The sequence below is a fragment of the Oryzias latipes genome, chromosome 20 (assembly GCF_002234675.1).
Source record: "Oryzias latipes chromosome 20, ASM223467v1".
Lineage (NCBI taxonomy): Eukaryota > Metazoa > Chordata > Actinopteri > Beloniformes > Adrianichthyidae > Oryzias > Oryzias latipes.
This window is the reverse complement of record NC_019878.2, coordinates 1,301,432-1,316,905: the sequence shown is the minus strand read 5'-3', so window position 1 is coordinate 1,316,905 and position 15,474 is coordinate 1,301,432. Positions and strand designations below refer to the sequence as shown.

The window sequence follows — 15,474 nt, the reverse complement described above, 5'->3', positions numbered from 1 at the left end:
CTTGGTCCTGTGCGTGTCTTTAGTCCTGTGTGTGTCTTTGGTCCTGTGTGTGTCTTTGGTCCTGTGTGTGTCTTTGGTCCTGTGTATGTCTTTGGTCCTGTGTGTGTCTTTGGTCCTGTGTGTGTCTTTAGTCCTGTGTGTATCTCTGGTCCTGTGTGTGTCCTTGGTCCTGTGCGTGTCTTTGGTCCTGTGTGTGTCTTTAGTCCTGTGTGTATCTCTGGTCCTGTGTGTGTCCTTGGTCCTGTGCGTGTCTTTAGTCCTGTGTGTGTCCTTGGTCCTGTGTGTGTCTTTGGTCCTGTGTGTGTCTTTGGTCCTGTGTGTGTCTTTGGTCCTGTGTGTGTCTTTGGTCCTGTGTGTGTCTTTGGTCCTGTGTGTGTCTTTGGTCCTGTGTGTGTCTTCTGTCCTGTGTATGTCTTTGGTCCTGTGTGTGTCTGTGTGAAACTTATCAGAGGCCCATCGAGACGACTGTTGTTGTGATTTTGGGCTATACAAATAAAACTGAATTGAATTGATTTGATTATTTAAAAACCTGTAATTGTGAAAATCATGTTTAGGTCTCATAAAACATTGAAAACTAAATTCCAGAACTCATCACTGGGATTACGACAAAAATATTTGTCATTTTCCTAATTTTGTGCAACACCAACAGTAAAAATCCTCAATACTTTCATAAACAAATGATCTATTGTTTATTCATGGTCTGAAAAAGTGCAGCTGTTTTCCAGCCTGCATCACTTGCTGTCTTTATTTGTACGTTACTATCACAAACTAAACATCCGTGAAAATAAATGTATATGGAAAAATGACCTCACTTCTGCTCACAGCTCCCTCACTTATGGTGAGCGATTTAACACAACTAAGATTCCCCACTTCCCATGAGTCTTAAAAGCTGAAGGCGGGTCGCTAACCCCCAAATCGCCACAATGTATTGATTTGCTATATGAGCAGTGCTATTTTTGGAGCATTCCCGTTAAATGATATTTACCCTTCCAATAATTTTTTACATTCTCGCTTTAACTGGACTCAGCGTCGGTCTGCAGCACGTGCAACGCTGAGAACCAACCCGAGTGAGCACTTACAGGAGCAGGAGGTTTGCCGTGTCCAGCCCAGGCCGTTCAGACCTACTGGAATGCTCCGAGAGAAGCAGTGCGGCCTGAGGCCCGCCCCCCCAAAGGAATCCAGCGGCTGCACTGTGTCTTCAGTACCAGCCTGTCGGAGGGAAAGAAAACATTTCAGACAGGGTCAGGCTGGTGTGACAATGAGCAAAAGCAGAGTAAGAGTTCTGGTTCTATAGGAGAATCCTGCAGAGCTGAAGGACGACGGCCTCAGCAGAGACAAAGTCAGAGCTGCAGGACTCAGAGGTTTCAAAGGCGATGCTTCAAATCCTTTGTCTGTGCACATCTCAACTTAAATCCCTGTCCACTGAGCCGCTCTGCCCAGCATGCATCTGGACGTAATTAGTCCCTTTAGTTCTTCTTTTTCACGTTTGGTTATCAGAGCTGATGTTAGGCCTCCAGCTCTACCTGCAGCAGTGTGGATTTTCCTCATTCTAGTGTGGACCTGACTTTCTTAAAGGCATTGACATGTGTTTATCTGATGAAGACACTCAACACTGCCACCTTCTGTTAGACAGACCCCCACCACACACACACACATTTTGCATGATGCACTGATGCAGAAGCCTCCAACACCCAGTGGGGCAGATGTCAGAACCTGACTCTCTGCCTTCAGACGGGCTGATGCAGGACTGTTTTCCTGAGGTCTCCTCTGTGCTCCTTACCTCTCGTTCTCTGATGAAACCAGAGCCGTGGAGGCTGGTGCACGAGTGATTGTGCGTCTTCCTCTGAGCTGCATCCAGAAGGCCGAACCTGGGTTGCAGAGGCCGAGGGTTTGGCTTCATTTCTTTAGTCTTCTTGGATGAGTGTGTCGGTTCTTCTCCATGAAGCAAGGCACCATGATGAGCAGAAGAAAGAGGACTGGCTCTGGTTGAGAGAGGACAGTGAGCTGCTGGTTGACAACAGTTAGGATTTGGACCTAAGAGGCCAAAGGGACGTCCACGCAGCCTTTCCTCGGCCAGTGTGGGGGTTCTGGACTGTGATGGAGTAACTGATGAGCAGGGGCTCAAAGATAAGTCAGACTTTATGTGGCTGGATGTTGGAACCAAGGGCTCATCTAACACTAGAGGAAGGCCGGACAGACACTGTGCTGCAGGACTCGTCCTCCTCTGAGCATTAGCTCTACATCCTTTAGGAGTTTCATCTCCCATCCATTGGGTAACGTCCCACTCTGGGATGGGATCCCTGCAAAGGCTTCTGGGGGATGATAATGATGCTAGGATGGTGATTCTGTCTAAGAGGAGAGATGCTCCTAAATCCGCACAGTCCTGCTCTGGAATGAAAAAGGCCGTTTTCAGCTTCTGCACATTTGCTGCTTGTTTGTTCATCTTCCAAAGCTGTTTGGTTATCCAGGAGTCAGTGCTGAAAGACGGCTGCTCATCCTTCGTATCCAGTGATGGAGACTCAAACAGGTCCAAACTGTGCTCGTCCTTTTTCTGTCCATAAGCAACCTGCACATATTTCAGGAAGAGCTTTTCTGTCCTTGCTCCTCCTTCCTCCTCACAGCTTCTCCCTGGGTTTGCTCGTGCATGGACTGTAGGAGGGCTCTGTGTCTCACTGGGCCTCCACAGAAGTCCAACGTTTTTGGCAAAGGCTTCACAGTCCAGGTAGCTCTTCTGTGGGCCCCGCTCAAAAAGCCAGAGCTCAGTCCAAACACCTAAAGAAGGCGGAGCTACCTCCTCACCTTTGGCAGCTTTCAAGCCCTCCATTCTTCTCAGAGAGTTTGTTTGGCCAAACACAGAGAATTTGGAGTCTTGGTCTTCTGTCCGTCTGATTTCCTCTAGATTGCCATGTCCTGTTAACCGGTGAAAGTTGCTTGTTATAGTAGAGGAAATTGCATGATTGGCATTATTTTTACAACTGCCATTAATAACTTTTCCTTTAAACTGTGTGGGAATGAAGGGCTTTTGCTTGCTGGTGCTGCAGACGGGGCTCACCTTCTGCTCTGTGAGAGAATCCTCCGTGGCTGGGCAGCTTCTGACTGAACACAGAGCTTCCTGCAGGGCCACGGGACACACACAGCTTCCATCTATGGCTTCTCTTTGTGTGTTCTCTGTGTGCTTAACTATAAGATGCCCTGGTTGTAAAGAGCTACCTGGTTGAAGGCACTTCTCCTTCGTCATGTCCCCATTCCTGCAGAGCCTGCTGCCCTCCACTCCCTCTGAAACCCAGCAGTCTGGACTGACGTGGTCTTCAGCTCTCACCTGTGAACCTAACCCTTCTACCTTTTCTGCACTTGGACATGCACGGCTATGAGGATCTTCTCTTCTCTCAGACACCAAGTCTGCACTTCTGCAGAATGTCAAGGGTTCAACAGAAAACAGGCCCACCTCCCACGGTTCTGTCCGTCTCAGTGCATCTTCAGCAGCTCCGCTCCGGGTTCTTTTTGAGAACTCGCCCTCTTTCCTGAAGTCCTCTACCTTTCGGTTAGATTCTGACAGTGACACAGAAGAAACTGGGCCACAGCAGAGTTTGGGGGCAGCTTGTAGCACATCATTATGCTGATGCAGACGGGCCATGGAGTTCATGCCTGAGCGATCAATAGGGCTGTTCTGCATAGATTCAGCACCAACACGGAGTGCTGACCTGCTTTCATTGCCACACATCCACAGATCCAGTGTGAAGCAGGTCGTTGGTTTTTGCTGTGACTGTAAAGCATCGTCTGTCCTTGTTAGGTCCGTCTCACAGGGGCGCTGTTGTCCTCCCACAGCTGGAGTTTCTCTGCGTTCAGTGACTAAACCTGTGTGTCCCTCTGCTGGAACATTTCCTCTGTGACGTCTGCTGTCTGTGTTTGTGTCTTGTTGTTGCGTTGCCGCCACGGTGCGGACGGCCGGTTCAGGTACAGGGGAGCAGCCGTCTGCAGGCTGCACCCACTGCCTCACTTCTCCAGGGTCTGCAGCCCTGTTGTCTGTCCTGTGTCCACCTGTCTCCATGTTTTTGAAAGAGGTTTCTGGAAAAGCAGAGCATACGTGTGACTGCTCACAACGCCAGCCCGTCTTCTGCTTCTGTGGCCTGCTCTCTGCTGGGGACAAACCGCTGCTCCTTGGATTGAAAAACATCTCAAGCTCCACCTGGTTTTCTGGACTCTTCCTATCCTTGTCATTCATCTGTCCAGCATCCGTTGCACTGTCTGGGCCGTCCTCAGCTGGTACTGAACCCCGAGCTGGAGTCCAGTCAGTGCAGGTACCTTCCAGTCCTAAGGCAACCACAAGATCTGAGAAGGGGTCCCTGCCCCCCGAGCAGGGCTCACTGTACCTGTCCAGGTGTCTCTCATTACAGTCCAGACAGTTAGCTTCAAAATCTGTCTTTTCTGAGCCTAACTGGTCAGAGAGGTGAGGGCCTTCTTCAAGACTTTCCTGCAGCTTTGGGGCAGAAACAAAACAGAAACAAGAATCAAGTCATTGGAAAGAAAAGGAGGGAAACAAAGAAACCGAAGTTCTTGACCTTATCCTCCTACTTGGAATACATCGAAATCCTGACGGTCAAGAAACCAAAGATGACATGAGAATAAATGCAGACAATAGTTAAACATAGAAAGCTAGTGGGGACAACATGTAAGTGGGAGTGTTTAAGTGAAGAAGTAACTACAGCAATCTTACAGTTTTTCTCAGTCGCTTTAGTACAATTCTCAGATCAGAATGAAATTCCCAAAACTATTTGTTCAATCTTCACATCATGATGTCACTTGTGCACATCATATAAGCAGTTTCTCACTTCTTTGAACAAGTTGCAATTGCTTTGGTACATCCATGCAAATGATTATGTACAATTCTCTGCTCTTTGCTACATTATCAATTGTTTATGTCATGTTGATCAAAATGTATTATCTAGTTCACTGTGCAATAGTCTTACTCCTCAAAACACCTAGTCATTAGTTCATCGTATAAGTCATTAACTGCAAAATGGTTGACCAGGTTGTCATAATGTGACAAACATATTTCGCTGCATTGCAAGAGAGGATATAAGAGAGGATGTGGATGAGAATTTGTGTCCTAACATACAGGAACGACAAGAGGTGTAGGAAGACCACACCAATTCCATCAATCAATCATCAATCAATCCATAGTGTTTTGCTGTTTGTACAAATTGTTTTGACAGAGAGAGAGAGAGAGAGAGAGACACAGACAGACAGACAGACAGACAGACAGACAGACAGACAGACAGACAGACAGACAGACAGACAGACAGACAGACAGACAGACAGACAGACATATTCCTGAGAGCTGTACATAGACACTCACATCAAACACTTTTCTGCATCCTGCCACGGCTTTCATACTTACGCTCCAGAGCTTTAAGACGTCGGCGTAGAACACCAGAAAAGCCCAAATGTGGGCAGCGACTGAGCTTAGCACTGCTCCCATGATGCTCCTCACACATCCGGCCTCAGCGCCTTTCAGCAGCCTCATGCCATGGAGCTTTGTCCTTCCTTCCTGTGCTCCCGTCTCGGTTTATTCAGATCAACAGATCCAGCCAGGAATCCCAAACTGGCCTTTGCCTCTTAACCTGCAGCAGCAGAAAGTCTAACAGCATTGTCGTTCCTCTGCAGGTCCAGTGAACTCCAGGGATGAGGGCTTACATCAGCTGAGCTTAATCCACTGACGGCGAGGAAAGACACTAAGAAGCAGTGCTATAAATACAGCACTGACAGCTCCTGCACCTCCACAGCAGCAGGTAAACCTGAGCCGAGTGTCAACAGGTGTGCACAGGAAGGCTGGAGCCCTTTGGAACCAGCAGGTCACTCAGCTGGAAGGGAAATCCTAGACTCAGCATTCCAACAGAAGCAACATCTAAATCCTGAAGAGGCCATTCCTACATGCAGAGCTCTGTGGGACAGTCCATTCCCAAATCCCCCCTACCCTTTAAATATGGAGTTCACTTTTGATGCCTTTGAGAAGCTCAAGAGCTCGTCTCAGTGGAGGAGCAGCTGATGGAGGCTCCTCTCAGGCTTTAACATCCGCTGAGCTCATTCCACGCTCAGACTTACAGACCTCATCACAGTTCTCTGAGCTCAAATTTAGGCGGGACGCCTGTCTGGACGACCGTTTCACAGCAGTAAAATTCAATTCAAATTGAAACTTTGGTATTAAAATAAAGTTGCGGAAAAATGATTGGCAGTCTTTGTTTATTTAAATACAACACACGTCCAAACAAGACTTTCCATACATCATTTATATTTCATGTACCGCCTGAATGTTTGGTCCCAGTTGACCTTTGACCTGCCCTGACATCATCAAGGGTCCTTCGTGGGCTGGAGTCACTTGTTTGGCCGTCACTCTTCCTGCTGGGGTGTTTTTTCGTTGTTCGCAGGACAAATGTCCACAGGGCTTTTGTGTCATGATACTGCATAGAATGGAGGCTAGATTTCTTTTGGCAAACTTTGATTTTTGTTCATTACTTGTTAGTGAACCAAACCTTGTGGCTTCACCTTTTCTTTAACATTCTTACTTCGGAGTCATTTCTATATAAACGTTTAAATGACATCTCTTGGATTTGTGTGGGATTGAATCATGTCAAAACTTTGTTTCTTAGTGTGTTGTTTTAATGTTCTAAGCACGTGTTTCTATAATTCTGTTATTCTCGTTAAAATATTTCCTTTTGGTTAACATTTCTGTTAAGGAATCTGGTGTCATGGAAAATTGGGCCAGCTGTTTTTGTGAGTAGTTTAAAGGGCTGAACATGTTTCAAATGTCTTAATACCTCTTTTGTTATTCACTTTGGTTATTTGTGACCTTCAGATATAATGTGTGGAGTTCTTATGATTAATAATTCATGTGCTTTTTAAGTGCATGGTTGGATAAATCCATTGTGAGTTAGATTATTTGTCCTCCTCTATAATTTGAAACTTTATTTAAAAAACGACATCTGAGTCACAGAAGGATTCATGCGTCCGGGGCAGACAGTGCAGGGAGGGCAAGTTGATTCTGCCCGTGGATCTTGTCTGCCTCCTGCTGGACAGTGGGGGACTCGACAGGTACCTTCAGTTTCTGCCTAGATGACCCCGTTTGGTGGGGCAGCTCTGGGGAGACAGAGTGGTGTGTGGAAGCCTGGTTCTGGAAATGCTTTGCAGTGGGCTGCAGGATGAGTCTGGACTTTACTCGCTACTCAGGAAAACTCAGATCCATGACTCAATGGTGGTGCTTTTAGCACAGGTCTAAATGCAGAACAGTGTGGTCTCTATGCAGAGTTGGTTCTAAGTTGTGTTGTGCAAACATGTAAATTAGAACATTTCAAGCCATAAATTCAACACTGACCTCAGATTTTATTGAAGCTTTTTTTTTCACAAGAATACCCACCTATGAATACCTCTGTTTAAATGCAAAGGGGGGGGGGGGGGGTGTTCTCCTGCAGGTCTCCAGGAACAAGACCAAAGCTGACCAACAAGGTCATGTGACTGAACTCAGTAATGCACATCACTCAGAAGGTCAACCCTCTGCTCTCTTCATTCCCTCATGGACAGAACACCAACGAAGGAGCTAACAACAAAACCAACAGGAAGTGTGATTCCAGCATCTATAGGATGACTTCCCAACAGCTCACACACTTTAACTGCCTTCAATTTTCCACAGGTCTTCTATAGTGATGTGCACCACCTGTAACAGAACAAATACACAACGCATCACAACTGATCAGAAAAGATTATTGCAGAATCCGCCATGAATGTATGTGTGTGTGTGTGTGTGTGTGTGTGTGTAAGAACAAGTCATTTACTTTTAACGCCACTTCTGTGAAATGTTATGTCAAATCTAAAAACGTTAAAGCGCATAGAAATTCAGAGAAACATCTCTGTGCTTCTGATTCTGATGCTTAAAGACGTTTTAGGTGTGAGACAAACATGAGACACCTCTAATGTAGAGACAAGTCACTAAAAAAGATGCTTTCATAACATCCATCCATCCATCCATCCATCCACCCGTCTCTCCAAGAGAGAAAAGTGTGTGGATTTGATTGACTGATAAACGTGTAGAAGGTGTGTAGTGAGCGGTGAGGGGATCAGGAAGGAGCAGGTTTCCTGGCAGGGACATGATGTCAATTGATGAAGCAGAATAAATCCTCAAACCATGTTCATCGTGAGACACTCATGGTGTTCAGATCTGCGTGTCGATGCCCCACTGAGGCGCAAAACAGCAAAAAGTGGAAAAGGCTGAAGCTAAAAAAAGTGTTTTTCCGCCAGGAAAAAAATAATTCGTAGATTTTCAGCTCTGTTGAACCATTACAATGTTTTTTTCCTCCATGAATTCAAATGCATCTTTACCAGCTGGCTCAGCACTTCAGGCAGTCTGCGCGCGGACACACGCACACACGGGAGGATCATTGATAACCCTTGTTCTATCTTAGATGACCCCACCCTTACATTGACGTGTTCTCCCTACCATGACAAAGGTGGATTAAGGTGGAAAGATTTCATGTAATCCATGGACACCAGTGAAGATCACAAATCATTGAAGAAAAAAGGTTCAGAGCTCTGTCTAGTGGGTCTAGACCAGCGTTTTTCAACCTTTTCTGAGCCACGGCACACTTTAGCCTTAAAAAAAATCCCGCGGCACACCAGCATCCAAAAAAAAAGGAGAAACTCATAGTCTGCATTGATATACAGCCCCTCCACAATCTCACATGCATTTTTGAGATAATTGTTACAGAAAAAGCTGGAAACTGCTGCTGTTTTTTTCTAAAAAAAATGCAATAAAAGTTAAGTTAGAAGATTTAAAAACAGTATGATGTATGTTCGTTGGTTTCAAGACGTTTAACAGATCTCATTATGCGCTGTCACTCTCACAACCCAATGCATCATGGGAGATGTAGTGCATGAAACGGCCGAAGATCGGTTTTCGGAGCTTCATTGTTTTGTTCACTTGTTCCACGGTCTGATACCGGATTCTGTGGAAAGCTACAGCGCTAAAGACGAGCTTTAGCTGCTATTTATATTAGCACTGAGCGACTTTACGAGCTAAATCGGGACAAGGAAGTGAAGACTTTAACCACTTCTGATTGGTCAGACCGATGACATGTGATTAAGCCCCTCAAGAATGATTGGTGGAGACAGTTAAAGCGACGGGACTTTTCCCAAATACAGCCGAAGGTGCAGCTGAATCGCGTCATTCTTATTAAAATGTCTTTAATAAAATAAAATAAACGCAAAGAAAAAGTATTTTACGATCTTTTATATTCCTAACTCCTCAGTGTTTTATCAGGGCCTGTTTGGATGAACACAGAGCTGAATCCTGGAGATGGGAAATGTTTTTGATCAGTTAATGAGGGCAATTTCCCACGGCACACTTGAACATCTCCCACGGGCACACTAGTGTGCCGCGGCACACTGGTTGAAAAACACTGGTCTAGATGACCCAACTCCCAATGTTAAAGTGCCTAGGATAGAACAAGGGTTAAATACTGTCATATTTTACAGCGAGAAGCAGAATCCCATCCCTCTGAGCTGTCACAACTCCAAAGTCATCAAGTCTACGCATCAACTTACCCCCTTCCTCATATAATCTCATATTAGGGTGAGGGGGTGGGGGGTTTAGCCTGGGATGCACCTTGGGGGGGGGGGGGGGGGGGGGGGGGGGGCTACTTGGCAGTGGTCCCCCTCCCGTGGTTGCCGTCTCTCGGTTTTATTTGCACCTTAGACATGTAGGGCCCTTGGTTGGGGGGGGGGGGGGGGGGGCTTGGACATCAGCAGATGTCCTTTTAGCACCCTACCCGCCAATTTTAACCGCACCTTAGACATTTAGGGCCCCTTGGTGGGAACACATGCACACACACACCCTCACAAACACGCACACACATTTTGCAAGGAAGGTGGGACCTAGGACCTTCTGTCCCTTACTCCATCCCTGGTGGGGGGTACTGGGCCCTTGGCAACGCTGGCCGTGTCCCTTGGGAGCCGGCTTCCTGGGCCCGGCGGTGCTCTCTCCGCGCGCGCGGGGGGGTTCACATTACACCTGAGCCGGGGTTGTCCCTATCCCTGTGGGGTGGGTTCTGGTCCTTGCTCCTGAGCGCTGGGCCCTGCCAGATTTCCAACTGTGGCCGAGTCTGGTCGGGCCATGTTTACAACACCCCTCGTGGGCCCTACATTTCCCCGGGGTGCTCCCCTCCTTGGCGGGGGCAGCTGGCCCCTGCCTTGCTCCTTCCTGGACCAACCGTGGGCCGGGTGGGTGGCTGCCTGGAGTGCGGAGCGGGTCTCCCTTGGGGGGTCCTGGCTCGTACCTGGGGTTGGGGCGGGGGGATGCCCAGAACTCCTGGGTGGTGATGGGGTGCTCGTCTGGGGCTGTGGGCGCACTTCTTGGGTGGGGCCCTGCGTTGGGCCCTCCCAGTGCGGCGGGTGGGCTGCTCTTCTGGTTGGGCTGGGGCGGCACTCTCTTTCCCCCCATCCCTCCCTGCTCTCTGGCTCTGGGGGCCTCACGGCGGTCCTGCTGGCCTTGGCCTGGGTGGCGGATTTGGTCGCCCGGGGGGGCGGCTGTTCTCTGCCTGCTGCCGTGTGGCGTTGGGGGGTTCTGGCTAACACAGCTGCTGCGGCGGGGGTCTTGGTGTGGGGATGGCTGGGCACTCTCCCTCCTTCTTTTCACATTCCACCATCCATTTTAGAAGAACATAAACACTCACCTGAGCACAGGTGTTAGCTCACCTTTGCACTAATAGTTTGCATGATTGAATAAATGAAATATTTCACACTAGTTGGTTTGAAGGCATAAGTATGCGTTCGTGAACACTATCTGTTTTGTGTACATGTTGACATGTGGACATTTTTGCAGCTAGCAGGTGTGTTTATAACATTTGAGTGTGTGTGTGGACAGGCCCCGCCCTTTTTGTACTACATTTGAACCTTACCGTAATGATAAACATTCAGTAAACTTGTTGCTTTATGCTGCTTCATGGTCTTATCCCCCCCCTCCTATTATCACCCTCCTACCCCCCCCCCCCCCCTCTAACGTCCCTCTCTCTTTTTCCCCTTCTTTCCTTTTCCGTCCGGTCCAACACCAAAGATTTTCAAACATGATTGAAATTAATAAAGTTTGGCCTCAATTACAAAAGGGGTTTATTCAGACATACCTTTGGTTTGTCTGAAGATTAATAACCCCTGTTGTTAAAGTAAAATATGTCCAACACAAGAGGCCCTCAGTTCTCATCTGCCTGCCCAGCTGTTTGTACAGGACAAGTTAAAAAAAAAAATAGTCTACGCGTCAGTGAGCTGCTGCTGAATGGAGACAAATGAAAAAAGGTGTAAAGAGCAAACATGAAGAAGAGTTTTCTTCTCTTTCACCATTTCAGAGCAAAGCTGCAGGCTGACCTTCAAACTCTCCGTAAATCCAAAGTGTAATCAACCCACAGACACCCCTTGTAACGCATACGTTGCGGGAGCGGGTGGGATTGGTCAGAAAATAGTCCCGCCCAGGGCTCGAATAGACGGTGAAGCTCACCGTACCGGGGGAGCCTCTGAATGATCTCATGAACCCAGACGTGGAGAAGTGATTACTGATGCGTTTGTAGAGCTTATTTGAAATAAATCTGTGTCTTCCATGCATTGTAAATGACATCAACACAGACAGGCTGAAATGATTTGGCAGTAGCTCCTCCCACACGGGTCTGGGGCGTCAAGTTTTTGAACACATTTTTGGACAAGCTTCAAGACCAAATTCGGCGTGCGTCCAAATACAGCCGATCGACTGGAATTTGTCGCAGTGACTGCGTTTGGTGGGAAGAGCATAAGTCTCAATGCTAATGATGAGACAAAAAAGACGTGAATACAGAAAACTGGATTCTAATCAAGAATACAGGACATCAATTAATGATTAGTGATGAAATAGAATAGTTTCCACTCACCTCCTCATGGTTGGGATCGGGGTGGCTACAGATGTCCTGTGGAAAGGCAGAGCGTATCAACATTTTCACCTCCTCTGGGTACACATAGGTGGGCGGATGCAAACTCCTGTCCTTAACGCCAACCCTGCCAGAGATCTGAAAGAAAAGACAAAAATGGGAAAAAGTGGAAAAAGAAAGGAACATTTTGCCAAAACTTGGGTGGCTGTGGTGCAGAGGACGAGTGGTCAACCTCCGCTCATAGGTTCGGTTCCCGTCCTGCCCACCCATGAGCCAAAGTGTCCTTGGGCAAGACACTGGACCCCACATTGCTCCTGGTGGTTATAGGTTGGTGCCAGAGTTCGGCAGTGAACCGGCCATCAGTGGTAAAATGTGTGTGTGCATGGGGGAATGGGACTGACTGTAAAGCACTTTGGATGTTATACGAGTACACACCATTTCTGTCCATGTTTGTATCTTCAGGTGGAACAACCGCATTCCTATAATTGACTCATTAAAGGAAACCAAGCAGGAAAACCAGAGATGCCTCTCCTCTTGTTGTCCCCCCAGCCCCATCACAGGATCGATGGGTGTGGTCCACCTGGAGTTTTGGTCTTCCAATGAACTAATAAAAGGGCAGCATGGTAAATAGGAGGCAAATTGTGTCTGAGGCCTCCTCCTCTGTTATTATTGCTTAATAACATGTACATGTATTGCTTCTCTGACCCTTCTTTCAAACCATCTGTCCTCTTTGTCAAGAGTTCTTACCAAAAAGAAGCTTGGGGAAAACCAGAACTATAGGTTGTGACGGTGCAATAATGTTCAGGCCAACATTTCCATCATCCACTGCAGCTTCAGCTGGAAACTATGGTGAGAACGAGTGGCTGTGGTGCTCGTGCAGCTAGAAGAGCTAGGTGTACTGGAACTGGACTGGACACAGGGGGTTGTAAGGAGAAGTACCACCCAAAGAGGTGGGTAAGGATTGGGTCTGCTGCTAATGCTGTGTCAGCGCCACAGGCAGCTTTACCAATACAGCCAGTTGCCTTTAGCAACCGAAAATCTGTGCACGGTTGATTTGTCACTCAGCTCACCTGAAATTACAAAAAGAGAGAGCGATAGAGACAGAGAGACAATGAGAATAGAAACAGGAACCAAATAATTCCAGTGACAGTCGACAGAGGAAAACTCTAAACGAGCCGTGAAGTGGCTGACCACTCCCTCCATACACATCCACCAATCAGCAACTTCTCTGAATAGGAGACAAAGAGCAGAGACCTCTGACACTTGTTCTTTTGTCATCCTGTTTGTGGGTCACGAAATACCCCCCAAGTGGATTTATCTCTATGCCTACATCCAGCCTTGTGTGGATACATCCTCTTGGTATCAGCTGTAGCCTTTAAACTGAAGCTCTGGGAATTCCATATGTTGTAAATGAGATAAACACAGACACGGCTCCATGCAGCGATCAGGCTGAAAACATTTGGCGTTAAACTCCTCAGGATATATCTGACCAACTTCTGAAGCTCTCCTCTGACATTCACCAAAACTTTCATCGAAGGGTTTCATAACTGTCATAACCGATATAAGGCAACAGCTGTCAGGTGTCTTTCCGTTCAGGCTAACGTACCCACCAGTTTCCTCTGCAGGAGGCGGTAGGCCTTCTTACGGCGGGAATGGTCACTTCTGAGGCGTTTGGCCGACTGCAGGAGAGCTGCGATCCACACAGGAACTCTGGAGAAGAACTGGAACTTATCTTCTGTTGACATGGTCATTACTACTCCGCTGCACAGAACGCATGCAGAACAGAGGTTCAAAAAAGGCTCAGCATGCTGGTACTCCTAAAAGAGGAATTATGTTCAAATATCACAGTTTACAGTGTTCCCTCACTATATCGATGTTAAGGGAACTCATTTCAGCACAACTTTGTAGGCCCTTTTTTTGAAACAGTGCATTGTGTTCTACGTCCTGATTGGCTGTTGGTCCTGTCAATCAATCTCTCTCAGAGTCCTGTTCAGAGACGCTGCATGCAGCTTCCCAGGGTTAAATCCCTGTTTTCATTCTATAATCCTGGACTTCTTTTTCCATTAAGACTTGAACTTTGAGACTTGAAACAACAGAGATAAGTGTGAAAATGTTTGTAAAGTGTGTTGTGAGGAGTTTTACAGCCTTAAAACATCTCTAATTTGTGGATTTCACCTATTGATTATGGAATATATCCCCTGCAATAAATTAGAGAACACTGACTGTCGTGTGCTTTGAGTTAAGAATGTTTATGACAGCAAATAAAAAAATCAGGAAAAAGAATTTGATTTGGCTCGTTGTGCATAACGGACACAAAAATCCAACTGACCACATTCTTTTTGCTCAGAGGTAGTTTGTATCTCCCTCCAAATGGGAGTAGCTGAAAGTTCACACAGAAGATGAAAAACATCAGGACGGTCTTTATGATATCAAAAGGGGCCCAAGTCCAAGAGGTTTGTTTTTCCAGGAAATTATTTTAATAGCAAAGCTTAAATGATTCATACTTTACCCAGATTTAGCAGCAGTTCATAGCTTCCAAATGCTAGAATATGAAGCACCTCACTTTTATCATTTCAGAGGACTAGCAAACTGAAGTCTCTGGACTTGGGCCCTTCTTGAATTAAACAGGGGTGCTGCCATATTGGATAACTAGTGCTAACTAGTGTTATCCAATATTATTAGTTTAGCTTTATCCCATATATGGGATAAAGCTAAACCCATGCAAGAGAGGCCCAAGTCCAAGAATTTAGCACTTAATGCATTTTAAATGTCAAGCATAGTCAATACATTACAACGGACTTGGAACTTTTTGCACATAGTCAGATAGCTTTACCCTTCAAGATCATAGAATATATAATATCTCTATTTTGAAAAACTGTGGACTTGGGCCCCTTTTGAACTAACCAATTCAATTTTAAGATGGCAACTGAATAAACGGTTAACTCCAGGCATTTTGCAGTGCTAACAGACACATGACTAACGCACTACATTGGAGGAGTTCTAACTGTGAATTCTACAGAGACAGCTATAGAGTTTAAGACTATGAAGGTATTAGACTCTAACGGACATGTAGGTGAGAGAAACAAAGGTAATGATGAAGGACTTTGGTGTTCAGGACAAGAATCCAGGAAGACAGATGCTGATGGACTTTGTTGAGGGAATGGAAATGTTTGGGCTGAGGGCGTTCCAGAAAAGAGAGGAGCACAGGGAGACATAACGGGCTGATTCCATTTTCTGCAGACTAAATCTAAAAAAGATCAGCGACTCCAGAGTGGTGGCTGAGGAGAGTGTAGCCAGAAGGCATAGGATGGTGGTGTGAGGATGAAGAGCACGAGGACAGATCCGACGACCCCAGTGGTGTAAGCTGAACCAGGAAGAGTACTGTGTGGCCTTTAGGGAGGAGCTAAAACAGCCTTCAGGAAATGAGAAGGTTCTTTTAGACAAATGACTAAAACTTACCCAAACGAATGGCAGAGGTCGACAAAGACATCCATGAGCACAACAGACAGCAGCGAACCTGTAAAAACACAATCTACTCAGT

The 15,474-nt window shown here is 46.6% G+C and overlaps 1 protein-coding gene across 1 annotated transcript; it reads right to left on the bottom strand.

Moving 5' to 3' along the window:
* Nucleotides 1-685: 685 nt before the first annotated feature.
* On the bottom strand, nucleotides 686-6,192 carry LOC110014316. Its single transcript, XM_020701115.1, has 3 exons — nucleotides 5,399-6,192; nucleotides 1,781-4,477; nucleotides 686-1,209 (listed from the first exon to the last, which is right to left on the bottom strand). Exons 1-3 carry the CDS (start codon nucleotides 5,522-5,524, stop codon nucleotides 1,024-1,026), a joined length of 3,009 nt encoding a protein of 1,002 aa, XP_020556774.1. The 5' UTR covers nucleotides 5,525-6,192; the 3' UTR covers nucleotides 686-1,023.
* Between the last annotated feature and the right edge of the window lie 9,282 nt (nucleotides 6,193-15,474).